Genomic DNA, 18,909 nt, shown 5'->3' with positions numbered 1-18,909 from the left:
TCTTTTTTAATGTTCTTTTAAAATATTCATTTTAGTCTTAAATTAACCATACTATATCACTAAAAGCTTTATTTCAGTAAACATTCAACAACACTACTCTTTCTTGTTACTAGGACTAAACAAGATGCTCCGCAGGGCGCAGCTTTATACAACCGCATAGGTTGAACCCTGAACGGTTGGGGCAAGTGTGGACACAACATTCAAGCTGGATTCAGCTCTAAATTTGGATTGTGATTAAATAGTTGACACAGCATAGGTTTTGGACACAGAATGAATGTGGTCTAATGAACTTAAAATATTTTTTTTGTCTTTGAGCAATCACTATGCTGTTGAATATTAAACCTCTCAAAAAAATGTTTGAAGAAATTTTCTTTTTATTTATGAAATCTGAAATGAGAAAAATTAACCCCCCCCCCCCCACCATTTTTTTTTCACATCCCCCTTTCCCTTTTTTCAAAACTGATCTCAATTCAAATTTCTAATGGAGTTTGCAACAATAACTACTCATTTAAATACATCATAAAATATTAAAATGTAACAAAAAGTGCTTGTTATCACTGAATGGTAAAGAGTGTTTTAATTTATCAGTTGGTAGTAAAAGTGAATATACATTGTGCATTGTATAAAACAATGATTTAAGTTGATTCAACTACTATTCTGGACAAAGAAAGATAACTCCAATCAATTGAAAATTTCTTGCTATTGCACAATATTGTGCAATTAGATATTTCTTGCTATTGCGCAATACTGTGCAATTGAAAATATTTGCTATTGCACAATACTGTGTAATTGAAGATTTCTTGCTATTGCACAATACTGTGCAATTGAACATTTTTTGCTATTGCACAATACTGTGCAATTGAAGATTTTTTGCTATTGCTGAATACTGTGCAATTGAAAATTTCTTGCTATTGCACAATACTTAATATAATAATTTTGGATCCTGATTTGAACCAACTTGAAAACTGGGCCCATTATCAAGTACATGATTAAATTCAGCATATCAAAAAAGTCAAAGAATTCAATTTTTATTAAAATCAAACTTAGTTTAATTTTGGACCCTTTGGTATTTAATGTAGACCAATTTGAAAACGGGACTAAAAATTAAGAATCTACATACACAGTTAGATTTGGTATATCAAAGAACCCCAATTATTCAATTTTTGATGAAATCAAACAAAGTTTAATTTTGGACCCCGATTTGGACCAACTTGAAAACTGGGCCAATAATCAAAAATCTAAGTACATTTTTAGATTCAGCATATCAAAGAACCCCAAGGATTCAATTTTTGTTAAAATCAAACTAAGTTTAATTTTGGACCCTTTGGACCTTAATGTAGACCAATTTGAAAACGGGACCAAAAATTAAGAATCTACATACACAGTTAGATCCGGCATATCAAAGAACCCCAATTATTCAATTTTTGATGAAATCAAACAAAGTTCAATTTTGGACCCTTTGGGCCCCTTATTCCTAAAAACCTGTTGGGACCAAAACTCCCAAAATCAAACCCAACCTTCCTTTTATGGTCATAAACCTTGTGTTTAAATTTCAAAGATTTCTATTTACTTATACTAAAGTTATGGTGCGAAAACCAAGAATAATGCTTACTTGGGCCCTTTTTTGGCCCCTAATTCCTAAACTGTTCAGACCTCAACTCCCAAAATCAATCCCAACCTTCCTTTTGTGGTCATAAACCTTGTGTTTAAATTTCATTGATTTCTATTTACTTATACTTAAGTTATTGTGCGAAAACCAAGAATAATGCTTATTTGGGCCCTTTTTTGGCCCCTAATTCCTAAACTATTTGAACTAAAACTCCCAAAATCAATCCCAACCTTCCTTTTGTGGTCATAAACCTTGTGTCAAAATTTCATAGATTTCTATTTACTTAAACTAAAGTTATAGTGCGAAAACCAAGAAAATGCTTATTTGGGCCCTTTTTGGCCCCTAATTCCTAAAATTTTGGGACAAAAACTCCTAAAATCAATCCCAACCTTCCTTTTGTGGTTATAAACCTTGTGTTAAAATTTCATAGATTTCTATTCTTTTTTACTAAAGTTAGAGTGCGAAAACTAAAAGTATTCGGACGACGACGACGACGCAGGACGACGACGCAGGACGACGACGCCAACGTGATAGCAATATACGACGAAAAATTAAACTTTTTGTGGTCGTATAAAAATCAGTATGCAGGTACTACAGCTATGCAACTGTCCAGTTAAAATCAGCTCTACAGAATTCTCCAGTGTCCAGGTTTTTAGCCATGAGCTGGTCAGGGTGATGGTTTGGTAAGATATGTTGGACATACAGTCTGGGAATACAGCAATCCTGTAGTATAGATAATGATATATCAACTATTATAAAAGTCATCAGTTTAAACATATTTCGTTCTCTTGCAACATTTTCAAAATGGTCTATACACATTCTTTCAAGTATTAAATAATATTTCTATTTGACTGAAAAACTAGTACACCAATTGTTTTTAACAATAATAAAGGACTTTATGCCAAGTTTGTAAGTGGCATGCAGATTTTATACCAGGACATCAATTAACTCCTAAAAATAACAGTTACTACTTATAATTCTAATAAATTCCACATTTTTTTTTTAAACGAAGCTGAAATGCAAAATCAATATAGTTTTCAAATGTATAAACTCCCATGGGATTCACCAATCAAATGTGACTAAACATGCTAAATAATATTGAAATTATGTACGGTTATTCCCATATATATCCCCCACCTCAATTAAGTGTTATTATCAGATTATAACATCCAAATATTACCCCACTTATTTTCCAAACCAAAAAGGGTTGTAGCATATAATGGTAGTATAAGGATATGCCATTTCAGCTTCAGTTTAATTATACAGTGTGTGTTATCCCACACACTGCGGGACCAGAAAATACATTTTTGATTAAGCTAGGTGTCGGAATACTCAGGTTTTTTCTTCAAGATGGGCATATTTTGGGATCATAAAATGGGTGTCAATTAAAGCAGGATGTTGGAATACTCAGATGTCGATTTAAACAGGTTACACTGTATTTAATAAATTTTCAGTATTGAATATCAATTATTCTTAACAGTATCTAGACTTACAATGAGATAAGATACAGTTGTACCCGAGATTCTGGAGCAACCATTCAAGTAAATTTCTTCTAACATATGACAATGATTTGCTATACAGAATATGCTTTTGTCTGTGAGATTCAGTATACCAGAGAGAACAATTATATGGAGATCACACTTCCTAGCCAGTTCACAGACACCTTCATCTGTTACCTGTAATATAAACAGAGGATAACAGCATGGTTATACACGTAGTCAAGCTTCTTAACAGATACCTTCATCTGTTACCTTTTAAATAAAAGAGTGAGAACAGTTATATCACAGCGTCAAATTAGTTCAAGGAAACCTTCATTTCTATACATGTAAAATAAATAGAGAGAAAAACAAGCATGGTTATATCACAACGTCAAGCTAGTTCTCAGACACCTTCAATTTCTTTACCTATTAAAAAAAAACAGAGAAAAAAAACAAAATGGATATTAGTGTCATGCTTGTAATAAAGAAATATCAACAAAACTGAAATCACAGACCACTGTAATTGTTGAGAATATACAAGTAGTGCAAATTGAAAACATCTATGATATAGGTTTGATCAAAAAGTTACAAAACACAAAGTATAAGAAACTTTGTTTATTTCAAAATTTTGGTGCTGTGACCAGGATGGTGATAATATAGTGGAACATTATGTTTCCAACATTTAGGTCTTATGGTTAAGATGTTTGTTTACTTTGTACTTTGGTATGGTTGCCTATGATATAGATTTTATCATAAAGTAACACAATGCAAATTATTAGTGATTTCTTCATTTATTTCTACACATTAATTATGTCTTGGTGCAAGACGATTTCCATTCTGAAAATTTATTCATTAAAAACAGGTTTTCCGTTTCTATGATATGAGATTAATAAAGGTTTAATGAATAAAATATAATATGAGATCTAATAACTATAGTCGCCTTCACGTAAAATTGGCACAATGAATTAACAAATATATTATTTATTCACAGTTTTTTCTTAATTTTCTATTGTACTCCTATGTGCTTTTTTTAAGACATGATTGCCATGTTTATTTGATGACAGGATCAACAAACTCAACTTTTATAACTTTCTAAGGTTGATTTAGACCAAGTTTGGTTCCAAATGACCCAGTGGTTTCAGGGGTGGAAGATTTTTCTTTACTCAAGTACACAGGACAAAACATTGGTGAAAGATTTTCCTTTTATAACCTTTTTATCAGCATAGAACAAAATACTTGACCTATTGCTTTAGCCCCTTTGTTTGAGGGGGTACCCAACACTTTGACTAAAATAGATTTTGATTGTTTTATTTGCATACAGTTTTGACAAAATAATTGCTTTGACCTGTTGACAAAAAAAATGTTAATTTCGAGAAATTTTAACCAAAAAATTCACAGGAATAATTTGATTGGATATATAGCAGTTTGATAAACACTAATTTTGATTGTTGAAAAGCTGGATTGCTCCTTACTTATACGTATAGTATGTGATTAAAACTTTTTGCTAATTTTTAAGAGTTAACTCCCTTAGGTGTTCTGTGCCCCCCTTAAGGTGAGCTGAAATTTAGACTTCAATACCTGTGCACATCCTTTCATTCCAATTCTGTGCAGTTTCGGACAATTTCTTGCCAATGTTCCTAATAATTCATCAGTTATACATCTCTGTCCAGCTACATCTAACATTTCTAAATTGTAACAGTGGTCAGCAGCTGTCAGTAACACATCTAGATTTAACTGAAATAACAAACAATCCATCTTATAAGATATTGTTTACTTTTCTAAAGGAGTAAATTTCTTTATTCATTGAGTCTGATTTGAATCCAAATCAATTCAGTGTTGCTAATTTTTTTAAAAAAATGTTTTTTTAGGTGTGTATCATAGAAATAAATACAAGGAATAAGCTGTAGTTTTCTGTATTTTGAAAGATGCATTCAGGCCTTATTTACCCATTTTCTATGCTTTTATTACTAATATTATCTATGCTGGACCCTTACTACTGATTGTCTAAAAATGAAAATTGATAATATCAAACTAACTGCAATTTGGTCCTCACAGGATTGGTTGAACAGTTCATAAGTAATTGAAAGGAAATGACATATTGTACACATTTTCAATATAGGATTAAACACATTTTTTCTAGAGGTTATTGATGTGTAAACCGGGGCGATTAACTCACAAACTGAATAAAAGTCCGAAGGACTTTTATGTCAAGTTTGTGAGTAAGAGACCCGGTTTACACATCAATAACCTCTAGAAAAAATGTGTTTAATCCTTATAATTCTGCATCCAAACATACGCAATTATTAATTCACATTATTTGATTGATGGCTGCTATATTTACCATCAAAAGCACAATGGCATGTCGTAACTAAGCAGTGGCCACCATTTTGACTTTCTAAAAACCATAAATGTCTGATAAATGCAACAGAATCTAAAATGAAATAGCACCTACCTCATAAACTTCATTAAAATTAAATAATATCCGAATTTGAAGCGTACACGTAACGAAATAATCTCTCCCTTGAATATTTTCATTCGTATGACGTCGTGTTTTTCAATGACATAAATTCGCCAAATCCTTCATGAAATTTCGCAGAATTTTATTCAAATTTTATTTTATACATTTTCGAAGCTTTTGTGCATTTATTTTATTTATTTTTTCGTTAAATATGCATTAGAATAGAAACAACTGTTATGCAATTGTTTTATAGTCTCAATTTGATGAGAATTATAGGACCATAACTCCTGAACAACAAAAATGAAAATTCTCAATATCCAAGTAAAACTAAACTATCATTTTTTTCACAAGTAACAAATTTTAACTTATGCTACAGTTCATAAGTAATTGCACAGAAATGACAAAAAAGCAATTGTTCAATCAATCAAGAACAATTACTCCTGCAAAGAAAAAGAAAGTCATTTATTTACCTCCATTTATTCATAATTAACATTTCCAAATTTTAACAGCATTGGTCAAGTGATTGATAATTAATTGCAAAGAAACAATGTAAAGTGCCATTTACCTATAGACCAAGGACAAAAACTGCTGAACAGTAAAAGTGAAATATTTTCAATATTACACAAAACCTTTATATTGTCATAAGTATCAACATATTATAATTTGAAAAGCATTGGTCGAAAGGTTTCTCAGAGTTATTGCACAGAAACTGTCAACAGTAGCCAGCCTGTCAGCATTCTTCACTGAATTAACTTGATTTTTCCTTCTGAAACCTCAGTTAATAATAAGTATAAACACATGATACATAAAACTGGAATTTTTTAAAACTGTTTTCAAGTCATTGCTTACATGTTTTCAGGATAGAATATACCTACATAATTTCCTTGAATTAAATATCACAATTTTAATTTTCTCTTTTGAAGAAATGTATCCAAATTATTAAACTGTCATAAGTCAATTCATAACAGTACTGTTTACCTTTTTAGTGCTGACAAACAATTTCTTGATCAACATTGCTCTATCTGGATTCTCCAATAAAGGTACAAGTGTGGTTAATGTTAATCTATGACACATACTGAAATCTAATTGCTCTAAACTTTTACAATATTTAGTAACAGACTTCAATCCTTGGTCAGTCAACTTGTCAGTAATTGTTCCACTTATATCTAAACATATTAATCCTTTACCAATATGCTGCAAGATCTGAAAACAAAATCGTCTAAATTACATAAAACTTAATTAATCCTGCAAAAAATTGATTAAGAACAAGTCATTTGGTTGTGAAGAAGTGCCTGTCCAAAGTCAGGGGCATTTAGTTCAGTGGTTGTTGTTGGTTTATGTCTGTTATATTTATTTTTTGCAAATTGTTTTGTTATAAATTAGACCATTAGTTTTCTTAATTGAAGTGTTCATGTAGCAACCTTTTATACAGTAACTGGTTTGTCATTGTTATAATCTCTACAGTTGTTTACATCCACTTCAGTGTAATTCTATGTGGACATCATAGTTGTTTCATTGGCAATCATACCACATCTACTTATTTTCATATTTAAGTGTTGGCGATAACATTTTGCTTTTATAAAACTGCAACAAACTTGTAATGAGAATTCTGAAAAATAATAAGCCTGGTACAAGATCCTTGTGTTCAAGCATGAAACGGTTCCTTTACACAATTCGTATTGTAAAACATTATTTCTATAATTGTTATGTATATGTATGGTCATGTGTTTTGAAGTTAATCCAAGTCGTAAAAGTTGTGTCCCTTTGTATTTTGATGGGTATTTGTCATATGATGTAGTCCGTCTCTTCTTTCAGAATAAAAGTGCCCTAGTAAAAGATGTGTTTTTGATGCTCTTAAGTTCCCCCATGTACATAATTCAATTTTTATGCATGATGGGTAAAAGGTACCATTTTTTCAGTACAGATCAATTCATCCAAGAATGTACCAAAAATTTTGACAAATGAAATGATTTCCCTTTACTGAATTAAACAAACCATTCACACTGATTTAATTACAATAAGTTTATCAGGTCTGCAAATAGAAAAACTACATTAATTTAGTTTTCAATTTAAAATTTCACTTATAATGTTTTAATATTGTACAAACCTAAATTAACCCTTTTCTGCAACTAAATCTCAATGTTCATTTACAAATATCAAACAAGACAAGACAATTAAAATGATATTCTCTTCAAACTGGTAATTTGATACAAATTATCATTAACGGTAATCTATGATAGTAAATCCCCCCTAAATTAATGGTAGGTCCTCACTGTATCCTAAGATTAACCCCAATTATAGGAATAGCTCTATCATAGTTCAAAACTTATCCCACATGTTCTTTCATTCATTTTTTGGGATTATGTAGAAACAATGGGACACTAAGAATAATGAATAGTCTCTGTCAAAGACCGGTAAGGGCCGATTTTGGCCTCAAATTTCAGGTTCATCGAACGAAAGATTTTGGACACTTTTTAAACACTTAAGTGTCTATTTAAATTGATTCGATTAGTAAATGTAAAAGATTTCAACTGATTTAGTCATGAAAAACGCTCCGATTCAAGCTTAAATATATAAAATCTATCAAATATGCCAAAAAACGTCAGTTTTCAGCTGGTTTTTGTCAAAAATGAAAGTGGCCGCATCCGTGTTCATCCTCAACCTTTATATATGTTAAGTATTATCATCAAATACAACTTACATTTCAATATTATGAATGAACACGAATGCGGCCACTTTCATTTTAGACGGAAACCGTCTAAAATTTAACTAAAATGCTCAAATTGTGAAGATTTCAGTAATTTAGCATGACTTAATGATGCTAGTACAGTGGCGGATCCAGGGGGGGGGGGGGTTCCGGGGGTGCGCACCCCCCCTTTATTTTTGCCGATCAATGCATTTGTATCGGGACATATGTTTTGCACCCCCCCTTTGCCCTGGGTGCCCTGGGTTAGCACCCCCCCTTTCGAAAATTCCTGCATCCACCCCTGTAGTACCCGATATATGTGCATTGTATTGTCAAAAATAGCCCATATTCATGTAGCAGAAGCATTCTACTTTCCAGTTAATGGCTAAAAGATTACATTTTCATACTTTTGTAAAACTGCTATATTTTTGGGCCAAAAAGGGGTCTTACTGAACCTACTCCTTTAAAGTGGAATACTTTTTTATTTTTTATTTTTACATAAACTCTCTTCCATAGCATTAGCATTATCTGTTGTGAAATGATATCAGTAAAAATAAAACCAAAAGTTGTTTTTTTTTAAAAGAAAATACCATTATTTTCTTTAAACAAAAACCCTTGTTGCACTTCCTACATTACCTGTGAAAATGTTTCATCATTCAATGCAGTAACTCCACTTAATCTAATGTGTTTTAGTAGTTTTAATCTTTGCACACATTCTACAAATAAAGTTTCATCATCCAACAGAATCCCACACAATGATAAACTTGTTAATGATGTTGGTAGTGTCCAGAAATATTCATTATGAGGACGGCTTCGTAATCCATTACAATAAGATAAGTCTAAATGTTGCAACTCTTGACAATTTTGTGACAACTGAAAATAAACAATCGAATTAACAAAAAGTTTTAGCATACTGTGGATTCATTATTATTCATAGGATACCAATTTTTCGTTGATTTCATGGGAACAGGTAGACCACAAATTTGAATGTTCAATAAACTAAAGTTTTTCGTTTGCCTTGTATAATGACTTTGGCAAAACCCGAAAATTGGTACCCACAAAAAATAAATGATTCCACAGTATAATAAAAGTCCAATTAAGAGGAGCTAATCTATCAATGAAAATAAACTATACTGTAAATTCAGAAATTATTGTGTGCATTTATTATTGTAATTTGTCATTTTACACTAAAATGCTATTTAAATTTTTGAGATATTGAGAAAATTCTGCTTAGTTTATATAAAAAATTTCAAAATGCGAGTTTAAATTATTGGGATTATAACCTTGTTATATTTTTCAGATTAATAAAAACATCGCGATAATTTCTGAATTTACAATAGCTTTTAAACAAGTTTTAGCAAATAATAACAGTTCAATTAAAAGAAACTGACAATCTCCCAATTTACTATTTCAGGGCAAAAAAACAAAACAAACTTTAGTATAAAGAAAATATAATATGTGTCCATCTGATGCCTGCATTATCATATTTTCAGGTTAGGTAGACTGCAAAATTTGGCTCAATTTGGACGAAAGAATGAAGTAACAGTAAAACTTTAACCTAAGTGAGGACGACTGGACGAAAGAATGAAGTAACAGTAAAACTTAAACCTAATAGAGGACGGATGGACGAAAGAATGAAGTAACAGTAAAACTTAAACCTTATAGAGGACGGATGGACGAAAGAATGAAGTAACAGTAAAACTTAAACCTAATAGAGGACAGATGGACGAAAGAATAAAGTAACAGTAAAACTTTAACCTTATAGAGGACGGATGGATGAAAGAATGAAGTTACAGTAAAACTTAAACCTAATAGAGGACAGATGGACGAAAGAATGAAGTAACAGTAAAACTTAAACCTTATAGAGGACGGATGGACGAAAGAATGAAGTAACAGTAAAACTTAAACCTAATAGAGGACAGATGGACGAAAGAATGAAGTAACAGTAAAACTTAAACCTAATAGAGGACAGATGGACGAAAGAATGAAGTAACAGTAAAACTTAGACCTAATAGAGGACGGATGGACGAAAGAATGAAGTAACAGTAAAACTTAAACCTAATAGAGGACAGATGGACGAAAGAATGAAGTTACAGTAAAACTTAAACCTAATAGAGGACAGATGGACGAAAGAATGAAGTAACAGTAAAACTTAAACCTTATAGAGGACGGATGGACGAAAGAATGAAGTAACAGTAAAACTTAAACCTAATAGAGGACAGATGGACGAAAGAATGAAGTAACAGTAAAACTTAAACCTAATAGAGGACAGATGGACGAAAGAATGAAGTAACAGTAAAACTTAAACCTTATAGAGGATGGATGGACGAAAGAATGAAGTAACAGTAAAACTAAGACCTAATAGAGGACAGATGGACGAAAGAATGAAGTAACAGTAAAACTTAGACCTAATAGAGGACGGATGGACGAAAGAATGAAGTAACAGTAAAACTTAGACCTAATAGAGGACAGATGGACGAAAGAATGAAGTTACAGTAAAACTTAGACCTAATAGAGGACGGATGGACGAAAGAATGAAGTTACACTAAAACTTAGACCTAATAGAGGACGGATGGACGAAAGAATGAAGTAACAGTAAAACTTAAACCTAATAGAGGACAGATGGACGAAAGAATGAAGTTACAGTAAAACTTAGACCTAATAGAGGACGGATGGACAAAAGAATGAAGTAACAGTAAAACTTAGACCTAATAGAGGACGGATGGACGAAAGAATGAAGTAACAGTAAAACTTAAACCTAATAGAGGACAGATGGACGAAAGAATAAAGTAACAGTAAAACTTTAACCTAATAGAGGACGGATGGACGAAAGAATGAAGTAACAGTAAAACTTAAACCTAATAGAGGACAGATGGACGAAAGAATGAAGTAACAGTAAAACTTAAACCTTATAGAGGACGGATAGACGAAAGAATGAAGTAACAGTAAAACTTAAACCTAATAGAGGACAGATGGACGAAAGAATGAAGTAACAGTAAAACTTAAACCTAATAGAGGACAGATGGATGAAAGAATGAAGTAACAGTAAAACTTAAACCTAATAGAGGACAGATGGACGAAAGAATGAAGTAACAGTAAAACTTAAACCTAATAGAGGACGGATGGACGAAAGAATGAAGTGACAGTTAAACTTAAACCTAATAGAGGACGGATGGACGAAAGAATGAAGTAACAGTTGGACACAGAGACCAGAAATCATTTCTCTACACTACTATCAAAGACGGGGCACAATTAAATCACAATAAGCATCTATATATAATATATATCAATTGCAAGCTGTTTGCCTTCAACATTTTCATTTGTATTTATAAAAGTCTAAACTTACCTCAAATACTGCCTCTCCATTTAAATTTGAACATCCATGCAAATTTAACCTATAAATAAATGGGAAATAGTTATATACAAAACAAAATAAATTTCAATTACAGTCACAAAGCTTTCTTAATTCATTCTCAATATCTCATAATATCAAAATAGTAATCCCAATAATTAAAATTTAAATGTTTAAATGAAAAGTACAAATGTATAGTCTTTTCAATTATTTGAAGACACATGTACCATGTGTATAGAAAATATCTATTGATACAAAGTTTGCCTCCAAATTCTATTGATATAAACAAAAAATATAGGCACATAATGTAAAGAATCAATATTCACACCATGAACTGCATGCAAATCTACATAATATAAACTGAATAAAAACACCTTTTTTAATTTGTAAAATGATATATTCACTTAGACATAAATCAGGAAAAGTGTTACTTTTTATATTGCAGTACAATCAATATAAGTGGATGTAAACTTGAACTAAAGTTGAGTCAGTCAAAACAAAATAGTAGGTTAACCTGATCAAATTTTGCCTCCCTGCTTATTTTATTATTCTCTATACTCTTTGAAAATTAAGATAATTCAAACTATCTTTACATCTACATCATTTCGTCTCTGGATATTTGTCCCATCATCACAAATCTCCTTTTTTTATAATGATAATATTTTGACTTTAATTGTACAACCATACTCAAAGTATAATGATCAATAAAGTTTAAGTCCTAACTTTTCCACATACCAGTAATTTTTTTTCCACTTATTACTAATCATTTGCCTTTAAGAGCTTAAGCTGCAGCATCATCCTTTAGAAAGTGCTCGCCTCCATATTCATTTAATCTATTATAAGTTTTAGGGAAATTAAAAAGTTAACATGCAAAAATTATCTTTTTTTTCTAAAGGGGACTGACCTTTTTAGATTGGGGCAGTATTTTGCTATGGTCTTTAAACTCTCACTCCTCATAACATGTGGATTTCCATCTAAATCTTCCTACAAAATATACATATAAGAAAACATATAACAGTTTGGTAAAATAATGTTTAAATGGGGAATGTGTCCATCGGACAAAGATGACGCCCCCATTTGCATGCAACATTATAATGGGACATAACTCAAGAACTGTAAAAGTTAAGCTTCCCAAATTTGTACTTGATCTTAGTTTTATGGGAATAAGCATTGTGTATAAGTTTCATAACATTTGGTTGAGACACACTAAAGTCAGAAAACTGTAACAAAAAATTAGCAGTTTTTAATTTTTTTTAAAGGAACATAACTCTAGAATGGTAAAAGTGATGCAACCAAAAATCTTCTATCAATCATATTTATAGGCAACAATTTGCAGAATATCAAATATAAACATCAATAAAATTAAATCCTATTAAAAACAATACATGAAACAACAATTACCAGACTGCCTCTCAATCCTTGTGCTATAACTGCAAATACATCATCATATAGTTTGTGACATCCGTCAATATTCATACATCTTATGCTAGGATTGTTGTTCACAAGGGTTTTTATTCCTAAAATTATATGCATATGTTCAAAATAAGATTTTAAATGTTCAATCATTATAACTATGTAGATAATTAACCATGGAGAATGTAGCAAAAGTTATTCTTGTACAAAAATATAAAAGACAAGAATTGGAGTCCATATATAGAGGACACCAAGGCCACTGGCACTACATTTCTATGTTCAGTAATCTCTAAAATTGGGATAAAAACCCTAATTTGTCTTATAACTTTAATAGTGAACATCACAATGAGTACCAAGTTGAGAATACATATTTACTGATTTTTTTATATCACTGAATATCACATGATTTCCGTATTCATTACTATCAAACCAAGAAATCAGGGTCAAAATTGTATTTGTTCCCATCTTAATGAACATGATGAACATGTGTACTAAGTTTCAAGTTGATGCAGCCACTTAATGGAAAAAATGTAAACAACCTTTATCAAAATCTCTGACTTAATAAGGGACAGACAACAAAAGGGAATAACTGACAAACAGACCAAACAACCTAATGCCTCTCTTCTATTCTAGGCTGGACATAAAAATACTTTCAACGCAAAAAATTTTGCAAGAGCTCTTAGTAGAAATATTTTTGTTAAACAAATACATTTTCAGAAAATTATACATTTTTAAATCAAGAGTTTTGAAGTTTTCTGCAAATTTTCACTGAATATAAAAAAGAAGATGTGGTTTGATTGCCAATGAGACAACTGTCAACAAGAGACCAAAATGACACAGAAATTAACAATTATAGGTCACCATACGGCCTTCAACAATGAGCAAAGCCTATACTGCATAGTCAGTTATAAAATGCCCCAAAGTGACAATATAAAACAATCCCAACGAGAAAACTAATGGCCTTGTTTATGTACAAAAAAATATGTAACACACAAACAATTGACAACCACTGAATTACAGGCTCCTGACTTGAGACAGGCACATACATACGTATGGACACAACATTCCAGTTTGATACAGCTCTGAATTTGGATTGTGATTAAATACTTGGCACAGCAAAGGTTTCAGACACAGAATGAATGTGGTCTAATGAACTTAAATTTTTTTTTTTTTTTGCTTTTGAGCAATACACTATACATGTACTGTTGAATATAAATCCCTTTAAAAAAAAATATTTGAAGAAAAATATCTGAAATCTGAAATGAGAAAAATTTTACTCCTCACCCCACCAATCCCCATTTTTTTTTCTCGCCTCCCCCCTCCCTTATACAAAAAATAATCTCAATTCAAATTTCTAATTAAGTTGGCAACAATAACTACTCATTTTAATACATCATAAAGTATTAAAATATAAAATAACTTACAGTCATGGTTAAAATCAATATTAATTAACAGTAACTTCTAAAAATAAATTTACAGCTACACATCTCAAGACAATTATCTCTTCCTTTAACATAATTTTCAAGCAGTGTAAGGGTGGTAATCAAGTAATCAAACATTTACATGTATCTATATAACAGTATTCTTTAAATTTTAATTGAAATTGGATTACATCCCTTACACTGCTTTTAAAATGTCTAAATTGTCCTTTAACCAGAAAAAAAACCCTTGTTTCCCCCCGAATTGCTTGATGATTTGACACATTACCCCTATATAAACCATCCCTTTGTAGTCTGGAAACTTGTGGTATAATTGCAGAGAGATTTATACACTTAAACACAAATTATTGACAGAAAACTACAAACATGCTTATTTGGGCCCCTTTTTTGGCCCCTCACTTATTGAAAGCCCCAGGGAGCAAGAACCCCAAAACTCAATTCCAACCTTTCCTTTGTAGTAACAAACCTTGTAGGATAATTTCAGAGAGATTCATACACTTAAACACAAGTTATTGTCTGTAAACTAGAAAAATGCTTCTTTTTGGCCCCTTTTTCCTAAATGTTCAGGTATGTTAACCCAAAACTGACACCCCCAGCCTTCCCTTTATTATATGGAACCTTGTGGTACAATGTCAGAGAGATCCATACAGTTAAACATAAGTTATTGTCCTGAAACTTCAAAAATGCTTGTTTTTGGCCCTTTTTTTACCCTTAATTCCTAGACTGTTTGCCCCATAACCCTTAAAATAAATCCCCACCTTATACTTAATGGTATGAACATTGTGGTACAATTTCAGAGTAATTGAAATACTTATACACAACTTTTTGTGCTGAAACTAGATAAATGTATGTTTTGGGCCTCTTTTGGCTCCTAAATCCAAAACCGATGGGACCATAACCCCTAAAATCAATCCAAACCTTGCTTTTGTGATTTTAAACACTGTGTTAAAATTTTATTGATTTCTATTCACTTATACCAAAGTTATTATCCGGAAACCATCCGTCTTCTGACGACGACGGGATACCAACTTGCGGTCGTATCAAAATGAGTTGAAAAGGCTTCACTCATCAGATGGACAAAAATATAAGTGAATGTGGCCGGGTACTTGTACATCCCAACAACAAAAAGACACTAGGAACAGATCTGAGAGTATTCACAGTTATACAGTATGTTGATCTTAAAATGTAATTTTGTTATACTCTTATCATGCTTATTGGTTTCAATACACATTGCATGGCCTTTAATTCATTAAATGTCATTTTAGAACTCATCATTTTGATAGCTTTAAATTATCTATGCAGTCCATAGTTATCCTTTCAGCATACTGGAGTTAACACTAAAATTCTTTTCTATGTTTGAACTACCCTCATTGTCACAAAGCTTTCAAAACCTGACGAAACTTTTTAGACTTACCATTAACTGTTAAAGCAAGGCAGCCACTTAAATCAAGCCTGTAGTTTAGGAGATTTAATACAATGTAGTTAGACTTACCATTAACAGTTAAAGCAAGGCAGCCAGTTAAATCAACAGTCTTTAGTTTAGGAGATTTAATACAGGACAGACCTGTAGATGTTATGTTTGTCAGTCTACGTAATCTTAAAAAAGACAGTTGATCTTGCCCATCTGTAATATTCTTTATTCCAACATCTGTAAAAAAAAAAAAGAACCAACTGGTTTTACCAGAAAATGATATCAATTAAAAAAACAAAACAAGCATCAATACCGTATATATCCTTTAAAAGTTAAACTACTATTCCCAATCTGTCAAAGATATAAACATGCATCAGATATAACTTTTTTTACCACATAATTGTGAGGCTTATATATAGATACATGTACATACATTTTATATGTATTTTAAAAATAAAATTCTTACAGGTAAAAACTGTAAACCAACTAACTTACCTGGTACTTAACTATTGCTAGAAGAAAAATAAAACAAATATAAATTGATGGATATTTAAAACTGAGGCCTTCCCTTATATAAATACATCAATAAAATTAAGTGGAAAACCACCAAAATAAATTGACCAGCATTGGGTTGAACATGTTGAAAAGTGCTAAATGTACAATTTTAAACATGCCACAAACTGTTAAATCACTCAAGAGGAAGGTTTGTTTATTTAAGTCTTAAGTAAATTAATCATCAATACATGTGGCTATACCAGTACCAGTAACCATAACTTGTATAACTTCTTCTGATTATATAGCATCAGAATCTTTTATTCTTACCTGTAACACACTGGCATCTTTGAATGGTTAGAGAATCAAGTACACACTTCTGATTGGCTAACACACATAAGAATTCATCAGTCACCTGGTCACACTTGTAAAAAGTCACATGACGAAGAGAACTACTAAATAGTTGTTTTATTGCAAAGGGTATGTATTCTGGTATCAATAAATCATGATCAGCGATTCTTTCTAAGAGCAGTTCTTTGTGGACAGTTGGAAGTCTCTCTCCAGCATTTGGAATTTTGTCTAGATTACTCTGAATGAAATTCAGGCAAATATCATGTAAATGTTTCACCATTATTTCATATTCATTATTGTGTCAATCGCTCAAATCTGTGTAAAACTAATCTGAAAATTGAAAAACAAATGTCTATTCATGATTCTATAAATTAATACATGTATACGCATGTATATCATAATTCTGAATTAGAAAATTTAAACACCAATACAGAGATAAATGCAATGCAGTTACCATTGTATTATTCACTGAGGTTTTACATCATGTCAAATCAAACTGTATCATTTCACGCAAGTATTTAAATAATACTTTAATTTGAACACCCTTTATCTGAATATATGCATTTATTTTGCCACTGGAAGTTAAACATGAACCATTCACCCATCATCATAAATTAAAAGCTCAGATTTTATCAGTGGTCAAATTAAATTAAGTATTATTCAAATATTTACCTGAAATGGTGTGGAATGTCAATTCTGAATTACTAGCCTTAGCACAATAAAGGAAAAGGTACGATAAGGCCCATTTTTGGCCCCCCTATTTTCTCATTTTTCAAATTCTGTTTTGGAAAGCTACTTGTTATGTTAAAACATTCCCTGATGTTTGAAGTTTGTTTGGATATACATGTACTTCAAAACCACTAATTTTTGCAATTTTTGCTACCATTGGAACCAAATTGGTTAAAAATTATATTGTGCTTCTTCTGAGGTCTCAAATAATTAACAGTTACTAGTATTTTTGGACAGAACTTAATATGATTTGTCAAAACTCAGTCGATTATTTTATCCTCATAAAGAAAGTGTATGTCATGTTATCGTCATGCACCAAAAATTACTGTTTATGTAATTTGGCAAATATAAAAAAAGAAGATGTGGTATGATTGCAAATGAGACAACTCTCTACAAGTGACAAGAGACCAAAGTAATACAGAAATTAACAACTATAGGTCACAATACGGCCTTCAACAATGACCAAAGCCCATACCGCATAGTCAGCTGTTAAAGGCCCTGAAATTACAATGTAAAACAATTCAAACGAGAAACCTAACTGCCTAATTTATGTAAATGATTTTTTTTACCATTATTCTCTAAGAATGTACCTCCAATTAGTATTACAATTTATCCTCGTTTCATGGGTTTTCGTAAGTACTATCAAGCAGGTTGGGCTTGTCAGAAAAAGTGGAGTATTCCCAGTTTTTACAGAACGTTACACCCTCCTAGTCCAAATAATTATGAAGTCTTGAAAGGCTTTATCTTTTACCTTGACGCCTTGTTTTCAAGACGTCATAATTATTTGGACTAGGACACTCCAGTTTTCTAGGGTGAAAAAAAAAAACGGTTTTCAGGGAGTTCGTTTTTCATTTTCAATTTAGTGTATCAAATCTACAAAAGCGCACATATGGTTTATATATTGTTTAAAAAATCAAGCTAATTTCAAGTCTCTATAGGTTTGATGCTCAACTTACAACAAAACTACCAAATCTAGCTAGCTACAGTAACACATGTACTGTATAATCAATAAATATATATAGTTTAAACTACCTGTCTTCTTTTCGATGTCGTCTCCTAACAAGTTAAAGGTATAAATAACTGTTAAAGTTATATTTATACAGCGATTTTGTTCTATTTTTAGAAATGATGAATACTGGTTTATTAGTTTTGATTGAACGGATCAGAAATGAAAATCGGAACCGCAAACCAGTCGCTAGAAGTGAATAATATAAAATCCGTTTCCAAAGAAAAACGTAAAAAATCCGTAAAATTGCCATGATTTTATTATGTAACTTAATTTTATTCATTTGTCAAGTTTACTTAAGATTTTAATGTTCAAAAACTTGTGCCTTCACATTTTTTATTACTCAAGTTTAAAAAAGGAGATATGGTATGATTGCCAATGAGACAACTCTCCACAAGAGACCAAATGACAAAGAAATTAACACTAAGTAAGCTAGTCACCGTACGGCCTTCAACAATGAGCAAAGCCCATACCGTATAGTCAGT

General features: G+C 31.5%; 1 protein-coding gene across 1 annotated transcript; it reads right to left on the bottom strand.

Annotated features, from left to right (window-relative positions):
- Positions 1–54: 54 nt before the first annotated feature.
- Positions 55–18,577, bottom strand: LOC139519060 (F-box/LRR-repeat protein 2-like). Its single transcript, XM_071310829.1, has 12 exons — positions 18,451–18,577; positions 16,669–17,019; positions 15,928–16,083; positions 12,985–13,100; positions 12,488–12,567; positions 11,578–11,626; positions 8,868–9,104; positions 6,524–6,748; positions 4,666–4,821; positions 3,103–3,285; positions 2,184–2,332; positions 55–120 (listed from the first exon to the last, which is right to left on the bottom strand). Exons 2-11 carry the CDS (start codon positions 16,967–16,969, stop codon positions 2,207–2,209), a joined length of 1,629 nt encoding a protein of 542 aa, XP_071166930.1. The 5' UTR covers positions 16,970–17,019; positions 18,451–18,577; the 3' UTR covers positions 55–120; positions 2,184–2,206.
- Between the last annotated feature and the right edge of the window lie 332 nt (positions 18,578–18,909).

This window comes from Mytilus edulis, chromosome 4 (genome assembly GCF_963676685.1).
Source record: "Mytilus edulis chromosome 4, xbMytEdul2.2, whole genome shotgun sequence".
NCBI classification, from domain to species: Eukaryota; Metazoa; Mollusca; class Bivalvia; order Mytilida; family Mytilidae; genus Mytilus; species Mytilus edulis.
This window is presented reverse-complemented; position numbering and strand designations above follow the sequence as displayed.